We start from the raw sequence: 22,836 nt of genomic DNA on the forward strand, positions 1-22,836 counted from the left end.
CAAAAGCAAGATTCTTTAAATCTGTATCCCTGTGAGCCAACTCAATGAAGAGCCTCTGCAGAGCCTGGATTCTCACAGGTGCCAGCTCTGCACTTGTGTGGTTTCCTACACAGACCCCTGAGCCGTCCAGCCCCAGCAGCACCTCCCAAGCTTGGGGACCCCCCCAAACGTGGCCAGGGTGCTGCAGGGCTGCACAGCACAGCTGCCCCCTGAGCCCCAGGGAAGCTCCTGGGCACACCGCAATGCTCCCTTACTCAGGAGCATTAAATCAGTAATTATGTGACACATCAGGGTGAGCAAGCACCAGACACATCTACATCTCCCAAGTGCCTCAGGCTGGGAAACAGCCTGAGACACCCCACAGGTACTCAGCACACAAAACCACAGCAAAGTCTTCAGACGACACTCACATCTTTCATAAACTAGAAGGAACAAGTAAACCCAAAGAAGTGGTTAACAGCTCTGCTAGGGCAGAAGAGCACAGATTGGACGCATCCCAGGCACACACAGGCTTCTTGCACAAGACAAACCAACCTCCCTTCCAGCCCTTCAAGACAAAAGCAGCCAGTGATTGGAGTGAAGACACCACTGCAGCAAGGACAAGCCAGTTCCAGTTCTTTATTCATTGCAGCATTTGAAGTACACCAGGTACTTGGGGAAGCTCCCCAGATAGACAACAGGAAGAATACTCGGTACAGTAAATTTATATAAAAAGACAGTTAAATAGATAAAATAACATGGTAACCTCTCTTGCTACAAACAGAGCAGACTAGCCCTGAGCCCAGGTTAACATCAGCAGCTTCAGTCTTCCCAGACAGCTGTGGTTAGAACCTATATGGCCCCACACCCAGGGGACAGCAAGGCATCTGTCCTCGCAGTTGAGGCACAGGGTGTGCTTCTCAGGCCAGGTCTTCAGGAGCGCGGCTTCAGATGCTGTGCAGAGCCTGACTTCCAGTAAGGTTCAATCTTGTTGAGCACGTCTGGAAAGCCAGCCCCAGCTTTGCTGTACAAGTGAAGAGCAGCTCTTCTGAAGATGGGCCTTCAAGTACCTCAGGATTAGCCACAGGTAATATGTTCGAGCAGCCTAGAAAGACTGGTAGAGCCAAGACACAGGGCGGCACCCCAGACTGCCTTTCCTGCACTAAGCCAGATTTAAACCACATGTTTTGGGGCTGTTCCTGAACTGTGCACAGTTCAGTCATGCTTTTGCAGATGCTGCTTTGCAACTGTGTGAAGACAGTCTCCACCCACTAAGTCTCCAGTTTTATGCCAGAAAAGAGTCCCATACCAGAAAGTATTTCTCTTCAGTTTTCACATTTCCATTCTCAGGAACTGTTCACCTTCTGTCAAGAAGGAAGACGGAGTCTCAAGCCATGTGCCTGCAGCACAGCAGGCAGCACAAGCAGCACCAGAATGAAGAAAGCCCATGTTACCAATATGAGACTGTTATCCCACTGAGACTGGCTTTACTTAATCTAGGAGATCACTGTATCTCTCTAGAGCCTGCTTCTCCAGTTCCAACAGCTTTTGGTAAAATTTCTCGGCAGTTTCTCCATCCACATCCATCTGGAAGACAGTAAGAAGGGCGCTGTGAGACCAGCACAGATGCTGAGGGCAGCTCTGGGGATAGCAGGGTGTATCTCCAGAGCTTCTACATTCACAGAGAGGAAACTAAAGGCATCTATCATGAGGTCACAAGCCAGAACACGTTTTGGGGAAGCATCATTACACGTTCATCCTATTCTAATCTTCATCTCCACTGTCTTCCAGACTCCAGCCCAAGTCAGGAGTTACTCTAGGACACCTCACAGATAACCCCACATCAGCATTCAACATCCATCTTGTTTCCACTCCATCCGCAAGACACCCTTGGCACCAACCCTTCCACGCCAGGCAGATGGCAGACCCCTAGCCAAGTCCCCTGCAGCAGTAGGCTGCTGCTCCATTTACCTTCCTGGGCTCCACATAACTCTTCCCCAGTCCAGAAGTACAGCTGTGATATTTGACAAGGGGATCCAGGTACTCCGGCTTCTGTTTGAACAGCCACACCTAGGAAGAGCACAAAGATGTACCAGGTCTAGCACACGGTGCCCCAACCAAGCCTGCAGTCAAGGACCAGACTGCCAAGGGACACAGAGGAACACATCACAGGTGCTTTTACCAAGCAGGGGAAGACTTGATGCCTAGAGAAGAAGTTCTGAGCTGGCTCCCCTCAGCTGTGAGCCACCTGAGCCAACAGTAAGCCATGTTTATACCCCCTTGCTAAACCACTAAAGCAGTTCGCATGGCTAGACTTGCTCACTACTATGCCTGAAGCACGCTGTGCCATGTTAACCCACCTCCACCCCCTGTGGCTGCTTGACTGCCAACAGGGAGAGCAGCATTCTCCCTGATGGAGAGCGAAGGAACAGTGTTTTTCCAAAATTGTTTCTTTTATGGTCACCTGATGAAGGGTACAAAGCATCACCTGTGCGACCAGTCCTGGTCACAGCTGGTCCCCCAGCACTCATTGCTGTAAGCTGTTCGGGGAGGGAAATACAGCACCCACCCACCACAGCCCGGCAGAGAGGCTCTTCATTCAAGCCAGCAGACACTGGAAGAGGTACCCAGTAGGGAGGAATATCAAAATCAAGTTGTGAACTACTTACATGAGCTTCTGCTCCATTATGCGGTGTCAGAGTGTAAGTTTTGGCAAAAAAGCGGATCTGAGGGAAAAAGAAGACAGAATCTGTATTTTGGCCCAAGGTTTCTTTGGCAAGCCCTCTGCAGCCCAGCCACACCAGATCACCTACCAGAGGAAGAAACGCTTCTCAAAGTTGACTACAGCTAGCACAGCACACTTATGACTAAAGCATCCCTTTATCACAGGTAACTCTGGTCTCTGGAGCCACCCACCAGACCAGGGAGCTTCACTCCGTGCACCACCACCCCCCCCAAACAAGAGGCAATGGGCCACGCGTGTGCCTTGCAGGCACCTCTTGGATGGTCTCAAGAGAGACCACGGTCTCACACCAGGCAAGAGGCAGAGAGGATCTGCAGTACAGCCAGTGTTGAGGACAAGCGAGAAGGCATTGCCTCTCCACTGCCAGGAGGAACACGATCCATCAGGATCAGCTGCTGCCAGGCAGGGCAGCTTAAGCAGAAAGGCCAATCTCACAGCAACAGCACCAATGCTCAGAGCAGGCAGGCAGCATGCATGCAAGAACTGTTGCAAAGCTGCAAAGCTGCAGCCCAAAGGAAGAAAGGCATGGAGAGTTTTGGGGAAGCAGCAATAGAGCACCAGGCTTTGCTTTCCAGAGGGATGGAAAGAGGACAGCAGGAGGCACTGCCTTCTAGAGGGATGGAAAGAACACTGAAAAACAGTGTCTGTTATAGAAACCAACAGCATTTCACAGCACAGGGGCCAAGTTCTGTCCTGAGCTCTGCTGGCACCAAAATACTGGTGTTTCAGAAGCCCACAGCAGGCTGGCAAACCTTCCAAGGGGAGCCTTGACAAACGCTGCTATGGCTGAGGAGCTGAGCCCTGGCTCTGCATGCAGGGCTGTTCACAGAATCACAGAATGTTCGGGGTTGGAAGGGACCTCTGTGGGTCATTTAGTCCAACCCCCCTGCTGAAGCAGGGTCACCCAGAGCAGGCTGCACAGGACCTTGTCCAGGCGGGTCTTGAATGTCTCCAGAGAAGGAGACTCTACAACCTCCCTGGGCAGCCTGTGTCAGGGCTCCGTCACCCTCAGAGGGAAGAAGTTCTTCCTCATGTTCAGATAGAACTTCCTCTGCTTCAGTTTGTGCCTGTTGTCCTTTGTCCTGTCGCCGGGCACCAAACCTCTGAACTCAGCTTGGAAATCGTGGCCCCAAGGTGCCACAGGGAATGTTTGCAGAGGCACCAGCCTCCCCAGTCCAACAGGAGAAAGAACGGTACAGCAGCGTGGGCAGCAAGAAGCCAGAAGCATGCTGCACATCACTTGCATGGAAGCATATCACAGCAGGGATACCTCAACCCAAAACCGGCCAGGAGATCTGCTTACCAACCACATGATGGGCATTAGCAGCTTCCACACAAAAACTGGCAAAATCCTGTAGGTCATATTAGACATAACGAGACCAGGACAAACAACACTGGAATACAGACCCTGCAGAGGATAAACAGAGTCAGTGTGCAAATACACAACAATTAGTTTAAGAATGGATCATATGATCATATTCCTTCCCTCCTAACACTTCTCAGCAGGAACATGAAGGCGAGCATAGGGACCACTTAATAGCAGATGCTCTTCTCTCTGAAGTTACCAGGAGCCAGAGAGAGTAAGTGTAGTGATTTCCAAGAGGTCCAAATCAGAGCCGCTCATGTTGAATCTCATGCAAGCCCGAGGCAGCAGGCACAGCATCCCAACACATCACAGCCTCATGTTGCAGTCTACATGCAGCTCAGCAGCAACAGCAATCATCCCACAAATCACAGCCTGCTCACCTCGCCTTTAAGAGAGACGAGTTCAGCCTTCTAGGATGAAACTGTTTTCTCCTGAAGCATTTCAAAAGAGCTGACTAGGGCTGCAGCTCGCCAACAAAATCCGGCAGTCCCCCATAACAGGGAAGACAGGTTGCTCATACATCTCGGCACGACGAACCCGAGCAGCAGCATGGAGCCATCAGGACAGACAGAGCCTGCACCTCAAGTGCTTGCAGGCAACAGTGCCTGAGCAGCCCTGCTCCGACAGGCAGGTATGCCTGAAAAGAGCAGCAGCTCTTTGCTCTTTAAGACCAATTCTTTGGTCTAAATAGACAGCTAGAGCTTGCAAGGTAGAGACCGCTCCTAAAATCTTCTGCTTTCAGAAGTTTTTCCAACAAGAACCCCAGAAGCAATCTCTCCGGCAGATTCTCCACCACCCACATAACCAATTGCTATGAATGAAGGCAATTTGGTAACAATAATGTAATGATAATTAGAAATAGTAGGAATTGATCAGGCTTCTTCAGACACGTAAACCCCCTTGTCACCTGGTTATTAAATTTCCTGTTTATAATCAGACTTGTCAGGTCAGTAGCATATTTGGAGGAACTGTATGATTCCTGGCCCTTGGCATGCTGATAGTCAGAAAGGCTGAAGGCAGACTCCCTGGCATTGCTGGAAGAAGTCCAGATGAGTCGTGAGGGCTTTTCATTACCGCAAAGTAGAGACTCCAGTTGACGAATCTGCAAAATAATTGTTAACTTACCTAACACAGCAATCTTCAACTCTTGCAGTACAGCTTTGCAGTTCTTTAAGAGCCACAAGCTTATCTCAGCTTTCCTAGTCTTGGCCAACCTTTCTCTAGACTAGCCAGAAGCAGCCGCTGCTTGGGTACAACTTCAGCCCAAGGTCCACCAGGAGCCTTTCCAAGCAGCCACCGCTGTGTTACACAGCTCAGCTGAGCAGCTCAATTTCATACGGCCAGGTCTGTGTGTTTGCCCTGGACAGAGAGAACCACGTATGGTTTACCTCCACCCACTGACTAACTAGAGTAACCTCGAAATTATATTAACCCTCGCAACAACGACTATCGCCATTTATTGCTATTTTAACTAAGCCCAAGACCTCTGCCCTCTCACTCTGTGTAAGACAGAGCCGATCCATCGGTACCGCCTGTACCCATCCCCACCCACACCAACCACCAGCGCGAGGGCTCGATCTTCACATGCGGCCTCACCAGGATGAAGTGTCCGAAGAGGTTGGTAGCAAACACCTCCTGCAGTCCATCTCCGTTGAGCCTGTCCGTCTGGGTCATTATGCCCTCCGCAGTGGTCAGCATGTGCAGCACCTTCCTGGAAGCCAAGGACAGGAGATAGAGAGGAACAGTGCCGGGAGGCATCTACTGGTCCCCTGCTTCAGTTCTTCAGAAGCATCCCTCACCTCACAGGCACCACACATACTCTCTAGTTTCACCTGCAAGGGCTCTAATAATCCATGAAAAAAACAGAAGGAAAAACTTTACAGAGCATCCCAGCCCTTCTATTTGCCAGTGTCTCAATACTGACTAGGCTGGAGAAGACTTGTCTCTTCCTTCACTTCACCACAGTGAAATACTATTAAAATCAGTCTTGCTCTTCCGTTTCAGGTTCAGAAAAGAAAAATCAAGCTCCAGTGTGGAACTAAGCCCTAGGGCCATGCCTGATTTGGATAAGGAAGGCAGTCTAGTGCCTGTGTTCAACACCCCAACAGCTGTGTTAGACTCAGTGCAAGGAACTGCTCCCTAGCTCATCTTCCCCATCACACTTATAGAATAATTAACAAAGCTTATCATCATGGCGCTTATAGTATATATACTGTATAATCAACTATGAGCTTCACAAAATACCATGATCCACAGCTGAGAACAAGTACGAAAACCTACAGTGGAACCAAAAGGACAGTAAGGATACCCAGCAGGAGCAAACCCCACCTCCCCAGCAACCCACGGTGCCTCGTGCCAGGAGCTCCAGGCTCTGGGTGGGCTCTTGCCCTCCCCTCGCATGCAGGGGGTCTCCCGGCAGGGATCAGAAGCATCACAGGGCACCTGGGAGCACCCCAGCACTTCACCCAGCCACCAAGCCCACCCCACGCCAGGCCAGTCAGCCCGCCTCGGCCGTGATGATGCTGCCAGCCCCCCCACGCTGGGAACCGGACTCCCCCCCAACATCTCCTACCCGGTGAGGAGCCCGTGCCAGAGCGCCTTGAAGTTGACGTGCGGGTTGGGCATGATCCCGGCGTTGAGGTAGACGAAGTCCAGGCGCTGGAACCTGCGTAGGGAAGAGCACGGGAGTGAGAGGCGGCTGGGGTGGGTGGGCCCGGCGGGCTGGGGGCCGGCGACCCGCTACCTGCAGCGGAGCTCCCGGGCGGCGCGCAGGACGGAAGCCAGGCTGCCCAGGTCGACTTCCACGGTGGAGACCTGCGCGGCGGGGTGGTCGGCCAGGATCAGGTCCCGCGTGGCCTCGCTCTTCTGGTCGTTGCGGCAGGCGATGCAGAGGTGGATCCGGCCGTCCTCCTCCAGCAGCCGCCGGCACAGTGCCAGCCCCACGCCGCTGAAACGGGACGGCGGTCAGGCGCGGCGCCGAGCGGCACGGGGCGGCTCTCCCCAGCCCCACTCCGCCACCGCTCCTCCTCCTCCCCCCCGCCCGGTCCCCGGTTCGCCCCCGGTCCCCGCCGTTCACCCGCTGGCCCCGGTCACCAGCACCACCCGCTCCATCGCGCCCTTCCTTCCCCACCGCCCCCCCCGCGCTATAAGTGCTGCCCGCGCGCGACGCCCCGCCCCGCCCCGCCGCTCTCGCCAATCGCCGCGCGCGGAAGGGGCGGGGAACTCGCCGGCGGTGGCGTGATGGTGGGCCGAGAGGAGGGGGCGGAGCGCGGCAGGAGACGCCCCCTTGGACCCGCCCCAGCGCACAGGCCACGCCCGTACGGTTCAGGCCACGCCCCCGCCGCACAGGCCACGCCCCCGCCGTGCGGGGCCCGCCTACTCCGCAGAGCTGCTCGGGTGCTCGCCGCCTTGCCCTGACTTGCCCTGCCCTGCCCTGCCTTGCCCTTCCTTTGCCCTGCCCTGCCTTGCCCTGCCAGCCCCCCGAAGCAGGCCCCTTGTGCCCCACAGCCGCAGCAGGCAGCCTTTCCACAGGCGGCCATGGCACGCTCAGACCTCCCATCCGTTGCCACGTTCTCCAGCTGAGAAGCGGTGCCGCCAGGCCCTCACTTCGCAGCGCGGCTGTGGGGGAGGTGTCTGGGTGTGCAGGACCCGCTGGAGATCCCGGGTGCAGCGTGCTCGTGGCGGGGCCGGTGGCACAGCCGGGGACGGGCACAGCAGCCCCCAGCTCCTCCCGGGCAGCGGGGCTGCTCCCCAGGAGCCACAACATGCTGCTGACCCGCGGCCGTCCATGCCTCTATGCTTATAAATATCTCAAGGGTGGATGTCAGGAGGATGGGGCCAAACTCTTTTCAGTGGTGCCCAGCGACATCTCCCAACGGGGATGCTGAGCCTCAGAGCACCCTCCCTGTCGCCCAAGGAGCTTGGCAACCAGTGTGGGGCGACCAGCAGGTCTCCTGAGCATCCTCCCTCCATCTTCTGCGCTGTTCGCTGTGTGCACCCTCCGAGCTCTCCCCACGGAGCCTCTCGGGGCACACGGCGCAGGCCCAGAGCCCCCGGCAGCCGGGTACCGGCCCACAGAGCTGCCGCAAGGAAACCACGCAACCAGATTCACGTAGCAAGTGTCTCTTCAGCGGGTTTGCCCCTAGGTATAGGTGCATCTACCGAATATATACATGCCTTAGCAACAGTAACTGGAAACCGTGCCACGTGGGACTCGATGGTGCTGAACTAATGCGTACAAACGTATGGAGGGGTCCATGTACCCTCTAAGTACAAAGTTCCTCCCGTCCAGCCGCAGAAGGGTCCGATTTTGGGGCACGACGGGTGGCTTCGGCACCTGCCCAGTTTGCTCACGGAGCTGCCGGATCAGGAGGACAGAGCAGTGCCAGCCTGCTGCGGGATGCTCAGGGTGGTGGAGGCCAGCCCAGGTGCTTCAGCCGTGCTGCCACCCCTGGGCCGAGAGCCAGGGAGAGCCAGGGTGCCCGCTGCTCCATGCCCATGGGCTGCTGCAGGCTTGGCCATCAGGCAGCAGACGTCGAAAGCTCTGCTACGTGCCTTCCTCTCATGGCAGGTGAAGATGCCGGTTAACCCTGTGAGAGGAGGACCTGGAGATCTAGGTTCGGAGGTGAAAGCTGCTGACATCCCGCAGCCGGCTGCCGCGCAGCACCCTTGGGGCATCCAAAAATGCATTTCATGGGCAGCTGAGCAGCTCTGGAGTGGCTGTGGTCCCCTTGGTACACCTCTTGCCGGAGCTGGCATGCCCGCTGTTCCCCGGCCAACACAGCACACCACCCCCTCCAGCAGTCGGGCAAGAAGCCGGGCATGCCGTCAGGCTTCTCCCTGTGCAACTGGGGTCTGGCTGGCAGGGACGGGGCTTCCTGACCCTCCATGCAGCATGTCCAAAGCCCAAAATGTCCAGAGAGTTTTTGTTTTCAGCCTATAATTGCACAGCCCGCTGTGAGCTAGTGGCAGCTCCCGGCTGGCAGCGGCTGCAGGACAGTCCCTGCTCCAGCAGGCAGGTACCAGTGTGCATCCCTTCTCCAGGTGCCTGCCCTGCACATGGGTCAGGAGCTTCCTCACAGAGAAAGTCCAACAGACGCTCCTCCCCTCCAACTGGGAGAGAGAAGCCGCTCTGTCCCAGTCATTGTCACCAAGAACACATTGTGTCAATAAATAACCCTCATCTCAGCCCACGTCACTCCCGGGTTCGGGTCAGCACGTGAGCGGGAAGTCCAAGTCACCCCACGCCGTGGCTCTCCTTGCTGCCCTTGGGGTTTTCCTCTGAGGCTTCACTGTACAATGAGAACAAGACCAGCTGCCTGGGTTTCATTTCTAAGTCCGAGTGAAGTGGCTTCGGTCTGCGTATGGGGCTCGTCTGGGGATGGGGAGGGACAGGGACCGGGCTGGAGGGGAGCATAAGGATCATTCTTCGCTGGCTGACTCCTGGAGAAGGCGATGGATGTCCTGGAAGGAGGGACGATCTTTAGTGTCCCGTCTCCAGCAGCTGAGCATTAGCTTATAGACTGAGTCAGGGCAAAGTGCAGGCTGGGGAAGGTAGGTCTTCAAAACAAAAGGCAAAGATGACAAAGGGAGAGAGTTACTGCCATGGAAACCAACAAGCAAACTGCTCCTGGGGAGCCCATTTCTCCGGGCACTGGGGCGGGGGGCCGTGCCGCTGTGTGTCCAGGGGCAAGGGGACCCCAGACGGCACGGCGGAGGGGCTGGGGACGCCTGCCCACCTCTCCCAGCCTGGCTAAATGCCGGAGTGGTGTCAGCAGACAAGCGGTGCCTTGGGCTGCGTAAAGCACAGGACTTGCTGTGCTGGGCCCTTCACCAGAACGTCCTTCCCAGAGGAGTTCCTGCCCCATAACTCCCTCATAGCCAAGCTCCCTATCTGGCCACCTGAAAGCCTTTTCCCAGGTCCCTCGGTGTCCCAGCGCACCACTGCCTGTCCCGTCCCATCCCGTCCCGTCCTGTCCCATCCCATCCTGTCCCATCCCTACCTGCCGGCCCTGGTCCCGGAAAAACTCGCCGGTGTTTTCGATGACCTGCTCGTCGGACAGCTGGGAGTAGGGCTGCTCCCGGCAGAGCGTGAAGGTCTCCCACAGCGTCACGCCAAACGCCCACACGTCGCTGGCCGTCGTGAACTTGCCCTGGCCGGAGGGAGCAGACCGAGGTTGGGCACGGGCATTACCCCATGCTGCTCCATAAGCCCTAGGTGCCCAGAGCTCAGAACAGCTTTCTGGATGCCTCAGCTTCCAGATCTGGGCCCAGAAGGGGCTCAGTCCCCCAGACCTCCTTTCTGCCGGGGCCAGAGCCTGGTGAGCTCCAGGTCCAGCTTGCAGCGACTGCTCTGAGAGCTGGGGCTTAGTAAGAACCCAGCTCCCTGCAAAGATAAAAACTAACCCTGCTCCCTCTTCCAGGTCTGACTGTGACCAGGAAAGGATGTCAAGCACCCTACTCAAAGGCTGGGCACTGGGACACCGCAGATCACCACAGTCCCTCTGTCCTGCCCCAAAATGTTGCTACCACTCCTGTTGTCTGCAGGAAAAAGCTGGGATCTCGCTTTTTGGAGACTTCTCCACCCCTTCTGCACCCCCAGCCTGAGGTAAAGAGTCGGTGAGCAGCCCCAGGGCCGTGGCAGTGCCCGTCAGAGGACCCCAGCCCCTGCGTACCAGCAAGATGCTCTCCCAGGACATCCAGCGGATGGGGAGCACCGCCCGCCCCTGGATACGGTAGTAGTCCCCGCTGTAGAGATTCCTGCTCATGCCAAAGTCGGCTATCTTGATGGTGTAGCGCTTCCCCACCAGGCAGTTGCGCGTGGCCAGGTCCCGGTGCACGAAGTTGAGGGAGGAGAGGTACTTCATGCCGGAGGCGATCTGGGTGGCCATGAACCGCAGGTCACTGTAGCTGCCGGGGGGACGACACGGGAGGACTGAGGCACGGCCCGGAGCGGGGCATCCGCTGCTGGGCAGGGTGCCTAGAGCAGGCAGCCCTGTCCGCCCCTGCCCGTCCCTGGCAATGCTACCTGACGGTGGGCGCGTGGCCAGCCGGCGGGGTGCCTGCCTGCTGGCGGGACAGGAACTGGTTGAGGTCTCCGTTCTCCATGTACTCGGTGATCATGCACAGCGGGTCATCCGCGATGCACACTGCCAGCAGCCGGATGATGTTGGGGTCCTTCAGCCGCGACATGATCTTGATTTCCTTCAGAAAATCATTCCTTTCCGGAACAGAAACCACACGGATCGGATAGACAGACCGAGTGGGGCACGGCACTGCGCACAGACCGGCCGAGCGTGCCACCCGCCCACCCAAGCCTCGTGGGGGAATCACGGGTCCCCTGCCCTGGGTCTGGGGGCATGATGGGGAGCTCAGGACTGATCCACGCACGGCTGTGGGGAGGACGTGGTGGGTAGATGGGGCTCTGGGGAGCTGGTGAGGACCTGCAAGGACCAAGATCACTGAATTGTGGCAGCCCGACATCCCCGGACAGCTTGGACCTGTGGTCCTCGCAGCCGCACTGAGCACCTAGATGCTGGAGGCAGGGGATGCTATCTAAGCATCCTGACTCTCCTGGGGGGGGTCTATGTGAGGGGCAATGCCTGGCTGTGCACACCCCCCAGCCCCATACCTGGCGTTCTTGTTGGCATCCGCTCGCAACATCTTCACAGCCACCAGCACGGGGCAGCTGGAGCTGGCATCCAAGCCCTCCAGGGCAAAGTCCTTGCCTGTGAACTTCTCCATCCCCTCCACTTCACAGAGATGAACCTGGAGGGGGGCGAGGGGCAGCCATTACCTCCGCTGTCTTGACAGCCTGCCTCAGCCCCCGCGAACTGGGACGAGCCTTGCCAGAGTCCTGCCTGTAGCATGTCCAGCTCCCACTCACCTCCCCAAACTGGCCTTCCCCCAGCTTCTCCTTGAAGGTCAGCAGCTTTCTGGGGAACTCCTCGACGGCCACATCCTTGCCGGAGAGCAGGTCCATGGTGAGGGCTGGCACTGAGTAGGTGTTGCCACCCGTCACACCCTGCAGGTTCACGATGTCGGCCTCGGCGTAGTGGGGGACGCCCTCGGGGACACTGGCCTGGGTCGGCTTCGTGGGGCCGCTGCAGCCTGGGGAGAGGACAGTGGGGACAGTCCTGCCATGGGTGTCCTGCCCTGCACCCTCTGCTCCCCGGTGCCCGCTTGCACCCCGGCCACTGGCTTCTCTGTCCCTGTCCTTCCCAGAGCCCCCGCGCTGCCCCAGCACGGATGGACTCCTGTGGATATCGCAGGCTGCTCCTCTCCCCCCCCATTGCCAACAAACGCACCAACCCAGCCCCCAGCACCGGCTGAGCAGGGATCAGCGCCTGACCTCCAGATCACCGGGGAAGAGATGCCAGAACATCCCAAGGACGGTGGGGGGGACACAGCTCAGCCTGGTGGTGGGCACCCAGGATGGCTGTTGGTCAGAGGCTTTGTGTGACCTTCTCGCCATCCCTCTGTGCCAAAATGTTTGGAGATTGGCCCAAAGCTGGGGCTGGGGAGAGGAGGCTGCAGCAGGCGCAACGCGTGGTTGGTAGCTCTCAGCACACAAGGTGTCTCGGCTCTCACCGGTGTCCTCCTCCACCGGGGGGAACTCGGGCAGCTTGCGGATCAGGCGGGAAGGCTCCTGGTAGTCGGGTCCCAGGGGGAAGATGCGGTCGTAGGTGGAGCTGGACTCCTGCTCGCTGGAGGAGGAGGAGCGGTTGTGGTTGAACATGCTCGATTCACTGGGCAGGGAGAGGCTGACGGTCATTTCATCATCCAGCATCCTCCGTGATGCCTGTGAGAGGGAGGCAAGGGAGCAGGGAGCTGAGACAGGGGGTTCCCACAGCACTGGGAGGACAGGGCGTCCTGTGCTCCATGGCACTGTGGCCGTGCCCAGCCCTGAGCCCTCCTCTCTGGTGCCCTGTCCCAGGGCTGCAGCACCCACCTGGAGAAGACGTTTGTCCTCCTGTGTCCCCCCCTCCCCCATTGTCTGCCTCTGTGGAGGAGAGTTTGGCTCCATCACCTCTGTGATTGTCCTCAGTTAGCCAGGGGCTGCAGTGAGACCCGCTCAGGCTCCTCTTACCCAGCCCAGCTTCAGGACAGAGGGATGGAGAAGCAGGCAGGTCCCAAATCCTCAGCTAAAGGATGCTCAGCTAAATCCTCTTGCTTGGGAGATGGGTGCAAATCACAATCTTCCCGAGGAAGGGAGCATCAACCCCTGCATGGAGTCTGCTATCCCCATGCTGAGCTCCCAGGAGAATCATAGAATTGTAAAATCATTAAGGTTGGACAAGACCTCTAAGAGCATCAAGTCCAACCGTCACCCCAACACCACCGTGCCTGCTAAACCATGTCCTGAAGTGCCATATCTAGGCGTTTTTTGAACACCTCCAGGGATGGTGACTCCAACCTGCCCAGGATGAGGCTACTGCCCCTCGCCAGCCACCCCGCACTTGCCCACCTTCTCCAGCATCTTCTGCCAGAACTGCCGCCACAGTATGATGACAATGATGGCCAGCAGAATGAAGATGATCGCCACCAGGCAACCGATCAGGATGCGCGTGTTGCTGTCGTCTACCTTGAGCGTGGGGTCTGGCAGGAGGAGAGGACAGCAAGAGCCAGTCGCCCTGAGGCATGAGGAGAGCCCTTGCAGAGCCCCCCAGAGCATCTCCCCACCCAGCTCAGGGCGACACGCTTTTCGATGCCTTACCATAAGTGGTGGGGACCACGGGAGCCTCAGGGGGGGCCATAGAGTTGTTGTACATGGCTGCATCTGGCAAGAGAGAAGAGGAGAGCATCAGGGTGAGGCATGGGTGCCCCACAGCCCTACTCCCTCCATGAAACCCCCCCAGGAGGGTCCGGTCCCCACAGGGCTTGCGGTGGAGCATACCTGACTGGAAGGTGATCTCGCTGAACATCATCCAGGCATCGGCGAAGTAGTACTGGCACTTGATGGCGCTGGCCATGCGGTGGAGCAAGGGCACGGTGACGAAGCGGGCGCTGGGGTTCACGTCGTCCAGCACCAGCACCGAGGAGACGGTGCTGGGCTCCCACTCGCTGGTGTCGGCGCGGAAATAGCATTGCACCTCCTTGAAGATCTTCACCCCTTTGGCGAACATGTTGTTGCAGTGGACCTGTGGGGCAGCCGGTGAGCGTGGCCATGGCAGGGGATGGGGACGGGGGACAGGGTTGGAGGGGATGATGGACCTTCATGGCGGTGAAGTTCCTGATGCGGTCGAACTCAAAGGTGATCTCCACGTAGCCGCCGGCAGTGCTCTCGTTGCGCCAGCCCACGTAGTCGTAGCCCGGCCAGACGTGGTACTCGTGGGTCTGCGTGAAGTCGTCCAGCCCCGACACCCCGTCCGTCAGCTGGCCCAGGCCTTCCGTCATGCTGGCGTGTGCGAGGGGGGTAAAGGGACCGTGACTTTTGCCAGCCCCACCAACCTGCCGCCACCCAGCACCCCAGCCGACAGCTCCTCGCAGCCCCTGGGAAACTCAGGAGGGGGAGTTTGTTCTGCTTAATGCTCCCTCTGGAAAAGGCTGCGGGATGCTGGATGCGCAGTGCGGTTCGCGTAAATCCAGGAGAAGGGTCGGGGGTGCTTTCCCCGTCAAGACGCGCAGCCTCCCAGAGCTGGCCACGTCCCCCGCTTCAGGGATACCCAAAGTGTTTTCTCGGCTGAGGATCAGCACACCAGCCTGCAAGCGCAGGGAAGGAACACTCCCTCCCCTCTCGCAGCGCCCACCACGTCTGCAAGTCCGCCGGGTCCTCACCTGTACCCGAACGCCCCGTCGTACACTGAGTCGTTCAGGTAGATGACGGTGCCCCCGGGAAGGACCAGCTGCTGCCCGGCCGGCGCGTTGTAGGACACCAGCCCGTCTGCGGGGACAGGAGGGTGAGCCCACCGGCTCCGGGGTGCTGCCAGCCCCTGGCAGGACAGACAGCCCCTGGCAGGACAGACAGCCTGCCAGCGGGGCTTGGGGACACGGGGAAGGGGCGCGGGACCGTGCCACCCACCCAGCCAGACGCAGCCGTACAGCTCCACGCGCAGGCAGACGTTCATGGAGTGGTCAGTGACAGGGATGAAGCGGATGAAGCGGGCGATGAGGGGAGGCTCTAGATCCTTGAGGACGATGTCGTAGGGGTTGGTGTTTCCATCCAGCACCTGGGCAGAGAGAAGCGCAGTGGGGATGGGCAGGCGCAGCCCGCAGCCACCCAGCACAGACCCTGCTCGCCTCCTCACCTGCCTCCCGTGCCGGTTCCTCCAGGAGATCCAGCGGGTGCCATCCCGGCTGTAGTTGATCTTATACATGGGGGCAAACTCGTTGCCATGGCCCCCGGCGTGACGTCCTTGGGTGCCCACTAGCGTGATGAAGTGAAGGCCGCGCAGGTCGATCTGCAGGAACTCCTTGAGGTCGTCGGGCTCCACCGGGATCTCGGGGCACCAGGCGCCATCGCCATCCTCCGAGTCCAGCCTGCAAAAGCGGAGCTGAGGATCCATTCGCAGGAGGCCAAAGCCGGCCCCGTGCCCCTCTTCTGTCACTCCACGGCAGCCCAGACCTTGCCATGGCTGTCGCAGCAGGGTCTCCGCACTCACCGTCCGTACTTGGCGGCTGTAGACTCGGACCACTGGCTGGAGGCTGAGATGTCCTCATCGGGGATGTGCCCGCCCGACATTCCCAAGGGGTACCGGCACACCGCTGCAACGAGACCGGCGGGGCACTGAGCGGGCATCCCCCCTGCCCTCCCCGGCTGAGATACGTCTCAAAATATGGCGTGGCACTGCGGGCGCGGGGGCACATCCACAGCGCCGTGGGCACTCCAGCCCGGGCAGCTCAGGCCCAGCGCTCTCCATCCCTCTGGCTTACAGACCGGGGGTGAAGTTGTGTGCCCTGGTTGCCAAGAAGGCCAGTGCTCTCCTGGGGTGCATTAGGAGGAGTGTGGCCAGCAGGTCGAGGGAGGTTCTACTTCCCCTCTACACTGCCCTAGTAAGGCCCCATCTGGAGTACTGCATCCAGTTCTGGGCTGCCCACTTCAAGAAAGATGAGGAGCTACTGGAGAGAGTCCAGCAGAGGGCTACGAGGATGATGAGGGGACTGGAACATCTCTCCTACAAGGAAAGGCTGAGGGAGCTGGGCTTGTTTGGTCTGAAGAAGAGAAGGCTGCGAGGGGACCTTATAAATGCTTATAAATATCTGAAGAGTGGGTGTCAGGAGGACGGGGTCAGACTCTTTTCAGTGGTGCCCAGCGACAGCACAAGGGGCAATGGGCACAAACTGAAGCATAGGAAGTTCCGTCTGAACATGAGGAAGAACTTCTTCCCTCTGAGGGTGACGGAGCCCTGGCACGGGCTGCCCAGGGAGGCTGTAGAGTCTCCTTCTCTGGAGATATTCAAGACCCCCCTGGACTCGGTCCTGTGCAGCCTGCTCTGGGTGACCCTGCTTCGGCAGGGGGGTTGGACTGGGTGACCCACAGAGGTCCCTTGCAACCCCTAACATTCTGTGATCCTGGGATTCTGCGAAGCATGATGGGATGGTCCTGGAGAGGCAGACGCCTGCCCGGGCAAAGGGAGGAGCCCCTGGCCAGAAGCCGATGCCAGCCTAGCTCGAAGCGAGCCGGGAGCAAGGGGAGGCAGGGCTCCAAGGGCTGCGGGACACAGCCGGTCCCCATCCCTGTCCCCGGAGAGCCCTTCAGCCTTGCTGGCAAGGATTTCGGCTGTGGCGGCGGGAGATCCCGTGGGCTGGCACTGCTGTCCCCATGTTCCTCATCCTGGGGGCCCTCAGAGGGCTTGCTCCAGAGGCTGCTAGCCCAAAAAACGCCCACATCTCATCCTCACCAGCCCCCTGTCCCGGCCACCTGCCTGGGGGAAGAAGTGACAACGGTGGGCGCTCGCCCTCCCTGCTGGCCCACGGCTCCCATCCTCAGCTCCGCTCCCGGCCCAGCTGCGAGTGGAAAAGTACCCGGGGTGGCAGGCAGGCTGTGTCCCCGAGCGGCAGCCGGCTCCCCCCAGCTCCGCATCCACGCTGCTTCCCAGGAGTTATTTTTTCACGCCCGGCTGCCAAGAAAGCTGCTGAAAGGCCGGCTTGTTTGGCCGTGTTTACCATCTGGCCGCCAGCCCCAGCCCGCAGCACTCCCTCCGCGCGCCGCCCCAGCCAGCGCCTGCACCGAGGCGGCAGGGCCAGCCAGGATGCAGTGCCGGGGCCATCTCCTGACCCACAGCCTCCGGGTCTCCCCGTGCTGCACCAGCAAGGAGTCCACCGCCCCAGCGTGCGGTGCTGCCTGCAGCTGGCTCCCATCCCCGCGTCCCCGCGCCCCAGGGACTGTCTCCTGCATCCGAGAGAGGGATGGGAGTGTCTTCAGCCTGAGCATTGGCACAGTGGGGAGCATCCCCGCTCATCTCCAGCTCTCCCACGTGTGATGCCCTGCAGAGTGCAGCTCCCAGTGCACTCCCATTTAATTCTTGCCGAACATGAAGCCAGCCCAGCTTCTTTAGCCCTAGATAATAACCATCCTGGCCTGGCAAAGCTGAAGCTGCCGGCCCTGCATGGCTGCAGAAGAAACAGGATTGCTTCCCTAAGCACCACGCAATCTCCCGGGAAGACCCAGCAAACACTTTCCATGGATGGAAGCAGCCTTTGAAGGGTCTTGCCACGGGGATGCCCTGGGGAAACCCTGACGCGCTGAAGGAGCCTGGGCTCTGCGTCCACCCCTGCAGCACAGGAGGGGGCTGAGCCTTGCAGCAGCAGCCATTTAAATACACTTCTCTCGCTGACGTCCGGCGCACTGTTGTGGTTTCTGAGCAGAAGCCAGGCACCTCGTCCAGCTGCTTTACCAAAGCCAGCCTTGGTTTGCTGTGAAACCGCCAAAGAAAGCACATCCCAGGGGCAGCAAACAATGCCCTGGCGCCTTGCCTCCTGCACACCACAGCCTCGAAACTGAGCGGGCTCTGCGGAGAAGGGCCCACTCAAAGCCCAGGACTCCAGCCGCAGCGCTTTGCCTGTAGCCCAGCGCCTTGCCAGCCCGCCGGTGCCAGGAGAGGCGCCTGTGGCACATCAAGGATGCTTTCCGAGTCACGGACAGTGGCTGAGCCAAGTGCAGGACAGCAGAGAGTCCCAGACAGGCAGGGCTCGAGGGGCCATCACACACTGCTCCCAGAGCCAGGAAAGTCCCGGAGATGGTGGAGGTGACATGAGCCCAAGCTCGGACGCCCTGGCAGGAGCACAGCCCAGTGAAACGCACCTTGTGGCTCTTGCAGCCGCCTGGTCCCCGTCTCGCTTACCTGGGTTGACCTGGGCTCTCGCACCCTGCGGGACATGCGGCAGCAGCAGCAGCAGCGGCAGCAGCGGCAGGGCTGGTCTGGGGGTGGGCGGCATGTCAGCAGTCCTGCGGAGACAGAGCCGGGGCTCGTCGCTCTGGGGCAGCTGAGCCAGGTGGAAAGGCCGGTCCTGCTTGGGCTGGCCGGCCGAGGACAGGAGGGCTTCCTCTGCATGAGACCCCGTGTCCCCACCTCGGCCTCGGAGGCAGAGCAGAACCTCAACCCTCGTGTCTGTGGTGGTGGTCAAAGGGGTCTTGGTGTCCCATGCCCTCTGCCACAGCATCATGGTGCCTCAGCACAGGGAGGAAAAACCCCATGCACCAGTACAGGCCAGGGGCGGACCTGCTGGAGTGCAGCTCTGTGGAGAGGGACCTGGGAGTGCTGGTGGACAACAGGTTGACCATGAGCCAGCAGTGTGCCCTGGCTGCCAAGACGGCCAATGGGATCCTGGGATGCATTAGGAGGAGTGTGGCCAGCAGGTCGAGGGAGGTTCTCCTCCCCCTCTATGCTGCCCTAGTGTGGCCTCATCCGGAGTACTCTGTCCAGTTCTGGGCTCCCCAGATGAGGACCTGCTGGAGAGAGTCCAGCGGAGGGCTACGAGGATGGTGAGGGGACTGGAGCATCTCTCCTATGAGGAAAGGCTGAAGGAGCTGGGCTTGTTTAGCCTGAAGAAGAGAAGGCTGAGAGGGGACCTAATAAATGCTTATAAATATCTGCAGGGTGGGTGTCAGGAGGATGGGGCCAAACTCTTTTCAGTGGTGTCCAGCGACAGGACAAGGGGCAATGGGCACAAACTGAAGCAGAGGAAGTTCCGTCTGAACATGAGGAAGAACTTCTTCCCTCTGAGGGTGACGGAGCCCTGGCATGGGCTGCCCAGGGAGGCTGTAGAGTCTCCTTCTCTGGAGATATTCAAGACCCGCCTGGACAAGGTCCTGTGCAGCCTGCTGTAGGTGACCCTGCTTTGGCGGGGGGGTTGGTCTAGATGACCCACAGAGGTCCCTTCCAACCCCGACCATTCTGTGATTCTGTGAAGTAATACAGCCCTGCCGCTTCCCTGGAGCCAGCCACATGAAACGGCTGCGGGACCCACACGAGCATCCCCGGGGCTCTGCTTGAGGCCGGCGCCGCCCAGCTCCACCAACGGGCAGAAAGGCTCCGGCTGGGCTGCCCACCCTTGCATGGCTTTGAAAGCAAGACGTTGCACAACCCTGTCATATAACAAAATCATAGTGTGTTGCAACACGCGGTTTCCCTGCCTTCTGGCTCGGGAGAGATAATGGCAGACAATCGCCCGAGATTTACGGCGTATTTATTGTGACAGTTCTCTACGGCGGATCGGATCGCGGGGACATGGGTGACGCAGAAAGGTGTGACAGAGGACATGGGAGCCAGCCTGCACCCGCTGCCTCCAGGGGAGTGTGGAATGGGGCTGGAGGGGACCTGGGGGTCCTGGCAATGGGGCTTGGGCTGCAGCAAGGGGAGAAAAAGGGCCGGTGCTGGTGGGGCTCCTCGGAGCAGGCAGCAGCCCGTGGCATGAGGGGACCCCCCCCGGCCCCAGCCCCAGGACGTGCCTGCATGGCCCTGGCTCTGGCTAACCCTCGGCTGCCAGGAACCCCCTGAGCAGCTCCTGCTGCATCCATGCACCTCTGGGGAACCACCACGGGGCACAGCACCGTGCCGGGGGGTGCACCAGGGACACCCCCTACACACCAACAGCGCTGCCCTCCCCTCATCTGCCAAGGGGACAGTTGTCCTCCTGGGACAGCCCTTCACACAAGCACCGGGTGTAGGTTAGTCCTCTTTTTATTACAAAAAGCTATTTTACTCTGGTTTTCATGCACATCAACCTTTGCAGGAACAACTCACCAACCCGGGGGGTTAAAGGGACCACAGCTCCCGGCCACACGGGACCTGGCTGCACTGGAGTGCTGGGGTAAATCCCAGCTGAGTCCCACCATACTGGGGACGGCTGGTGGGTCCCCGAGCTGGCTCAGCACCAGCGACCGCACAGGTGGGTGCCTGGCTGTGTCCCTGCACCCACCGCACACGCAGACCCTCTCGTCCCCATCGCCAAGAGACAGCCCAAGCCCACCCTGACCCAGCTGCCAGATGGCACCGCTGCCATCCCGCAGAGCCCAGCTGGGACCTGCTCGCTGGCGGAATGGGGGCCTGGCGCGGCAGGAGCGAGCCAGGCTTGCCGTGACCGTGCCAGCGCCCCAGGGGAGGGCAAAGCCCCAGGAGCTGCCACTCGCACCCTGCCAGAGGCTGTCCGAACCCGGCGGCACGCTGCTGGGTTCCCCCGCGGGTCTCACCTCAACACCGCGAGCTGGGCAGGAGGTGCAAAGAAACGCTCGGACTTTGGGTGACTTTTTTCCCCTTTTTCTCTTTTTTTTTTTTTTTTTGAAAAACATATAGACAGTCGCTTTCATTTTTTTCCTCCCTCTTCCCAGCTGGGGGAGTTTAGTTAGTTGCATCTAACTCAAGTGGGAATTTCCAGTACCTCGCTGCGAGGCATGCACAAGGCTCCTGTGTTTGATGATGGCCAGTTCCCTCCACATTAGAATCTCAATTTCCTTCTGCATTCCAAAAAACATCCAGGGATATTTTTTCCCCGCTATTCTTTCAGGCTGAGTAAACTCTCTAAGCATCAGGATACCAGATGCCGTAATCTCCCGTAGGGAATGCATTTACATTTAGTCTAATATAGGGAAATTCTCCCCGCGCAGATGTTGTGAAGTGCTTGCAGCTCCTCAGGGGAGCGGGGCTGGGGGGCAGCGGGGAGACGGTGACTCGGGCACCGAGGCTGGGGACTGAGGGACGCGCAGTCGAATCGGCCAAGCAGTGTTGGCAACCCAGCTGGAAATCGTTTTTGCTCCACCAGCCCTGCGAAAGGGATGGCTTTGCAGCGTTTGGGCTGAAAACCTTCGCCTAAAGTTTTCGATCGCTGGAAATTTTTAGCGCAGGGAGTTTTTTGGAGTCCTTCCCTGGCGCCGCCCGGCCTTGGGAGCTTTCCTTGCCCGCTGCTTCCCACCCACCCCCCCTTCTTATGCTACTGAAATCACCAAGGAAAATTAGAAGGAAAAGAAATTAAATCCACACCGAGCCCCAGTCCCTCTCACCCCCAACCCACGCCGGCTGAAGTCCCCAGATTGCTTCCCAAGTGGGGGTCTTCGCCGGCACCGGAGGAGCATCGTCCCTGGGGAGGGGGCTGGACGGCAGCAGCCCGCACCCCCTGCCATCGCCGGGTCCCGGCCACGGGTACCCCAGGGCTCCCAGTGCAGAGCCCCCTCCTCGCAAGGGATGGAAGACGGGTGGGAGGCACCGAAGCCACGCTGGAAGGACCGTCCCTGAGGGGTGAGAGGCTCCCTGTGACCCCGGACCACGACCCAAGGCACGTGGTGTTTCGGTAAGGGGGTTCGGGACCCCCGCCCCAGCTGGCACTACAGCCCCCAGCATGCCGTGCCGCCGGCGCAGCCTCGGCAGGAGCACAGTGCAGCATGCCGGGACCCGTAGTCCCCCATCCCCTCCAAAAAATGCCATTTTAGACCTTTGCTGGGCTGGATGCAGCCCCATTTTCCGCAGCAGCAAGCGTCTCCCCAGCCGCGGGCTGGCCGGCTTGGCCAGGGCCATGGCAGCCGTGCAGGGAGCAAGTCGCGGCTGGCACGTCCCCACGGCTGCCGGCTGCCCCAGAGAGACCCGCCCGTGGCTGTGGTGCCCAGGGACATGGTCCTGTGGGTGCTGCACAGCCCAAAACTGGCAGCCCTCCTCCTCCTCACTCCGTGCCACAGTGCACGGCCTCACCCCGCCACAGTGCAGGGCTGCGCAGCATCGCTCCGCCACGGAGCGGGGATGGGAAGCCGAAAGTGGGTCCCCAGCACCGGGACGGGATGCTCAGGAGCACCAGACCGGTGGCTCTGTGTCCCCTCCCCAGTGTGAGCTGGCGCCTGGCTGGGGGACCCTGGGGACAGCTCTGCCAACAGACCCACAGGCAGGAGCCGAGGAGGGACACCGGGAAACGCTGGCCCGGCACAAGGCATGGGGGCGAACGCTGGCAGTTGGGGGAAAAAATGGAGAGAAGGAGCCAAATGTCACCTCTCCGGGTGGGGACACTGCCCTGCTGCTGCCCCAGCCCCTTCCCAGGCAGACCTGCACTCTGGCCCCTCTGCCCAGGCTCCGCCACAGAGCACAGCTGAGCCCGCATCCCCCCCAGAATCCCAAAGCTGGGGGGCAAACGCTTCCCCACGTCCCCGAGAGCGACTCACCGGAGCAGGGAGGTGGTGGGGGGCAGACGGGCTCCTCGCCCCTCGCCCGGGCCCGGGGAGCCAGGCGAGGAGCGAACTTCCCCGGGCTGATGCAAGATGCCTCTGGGAGCGCGTTCGCATTCTGCGGATTCCTGGGAGCCGGCCAGAAATCCCACAATCCTACCTCCT

The 22,836-nt window shown here is 59.6% G+C and overlaps 2 protein-coding genes across 3 annotated transcripts; both read right to left on the bottom strand.

The window, feature by feature from the left end:
* Positions 1-604: 604 nt before the first annotated feature.
* On the bottom strand, positions 605-7,234 carry HSD17B7 (hydroxysteroid 17-beta dehydrogenase 7). The gene is made up of 9 exons (XM_075422359.1): positions 7,165-7,234; positions 6,832-7,035; positions 6,661-6,753; positions 5,685-5,799; positions 4,996-5,190; positions 4,026-4,130; positions 2,649-2,705; positions 1,951-2,049; positions 605-1,566 (listed from the first exon to the last, which is right to left on the bottom strand). Exons 1-9 carry the CDS (start codon positions 7,197-7,199, stop codon positions 1,471-1,473), a joined length of 999 nt encoding a protein of 332 aa, XP_075278474.1. The 5' UTR covers positions 7,200-7,234; the 3' UTR covers positions 605-1,470.
* A 988-nt stretch (positions 7,235-8,222) lies between these two features.
* DDR2 (discoidin domain receptor tyrosine kinase 2) lies at positions 8,223-22,749 on the bottom strand. 2 transcript variants are annotated; one of them, XM_075422361.1, is made up of 17 exons: positions 22,669-22,749; positions 18,371-18,474; positions 15,689-15,791; positions 15,335-15,566; positions 15,109-15,256; positions 14,865-14,970; positions 14,301-14,484; positions 13,984-14,227; positions 13,804-13,866; positions 13,555-13,685; positions 12,678-12,888; positions 11,974-12,197; positions 11,719-11,855; positions 11,116-11,307; positions 10,763-10,997; positions 10,091-10,240; positions 8,223-9,551 (listed from the first exon to the last, which is right to left on the bottom strand). In XM_075422361.1, the coding sequence occupies exons 2-17, from the start codon at positions 18,462-18,464 to the stop codon at positions 9,510-9,512; spliced, it is 2,496 nt and encodes an 831-aa protein (XP_075278476.1). In that variant the 5' UTR covers positions 18,465-18,474; positions 22,669-22,749; the 3' UTR covers positions 8,223-9,509. The 2 variants fall into 2 exon arrangements, with proteins under 2 accessions (XP_075278476.1, XP_075278475.1); XM_075422360.1 differs by having other exon boundaries at positions 8,223-9,647.
* Between the last annotated feature and the right edge of the window lie 87 nt (positions 22,750-22,836).

Source organism: Opisthocomus hoazin, chromosome 6 (assembly GCF_030867145.1).
Source record: "Opisthocomus hoazin isolate bOpiHoa1 chromosome 6, bOpiHoa1.hap1, whole genome shotgun sequence".
Taxonomy (NCBI): Eukaryota; Metazoa; Chordata; class Aves; order Opisthocomiformes; family Opisthocomidae; genus Opisthocomus; species Opisthocomus hoazin.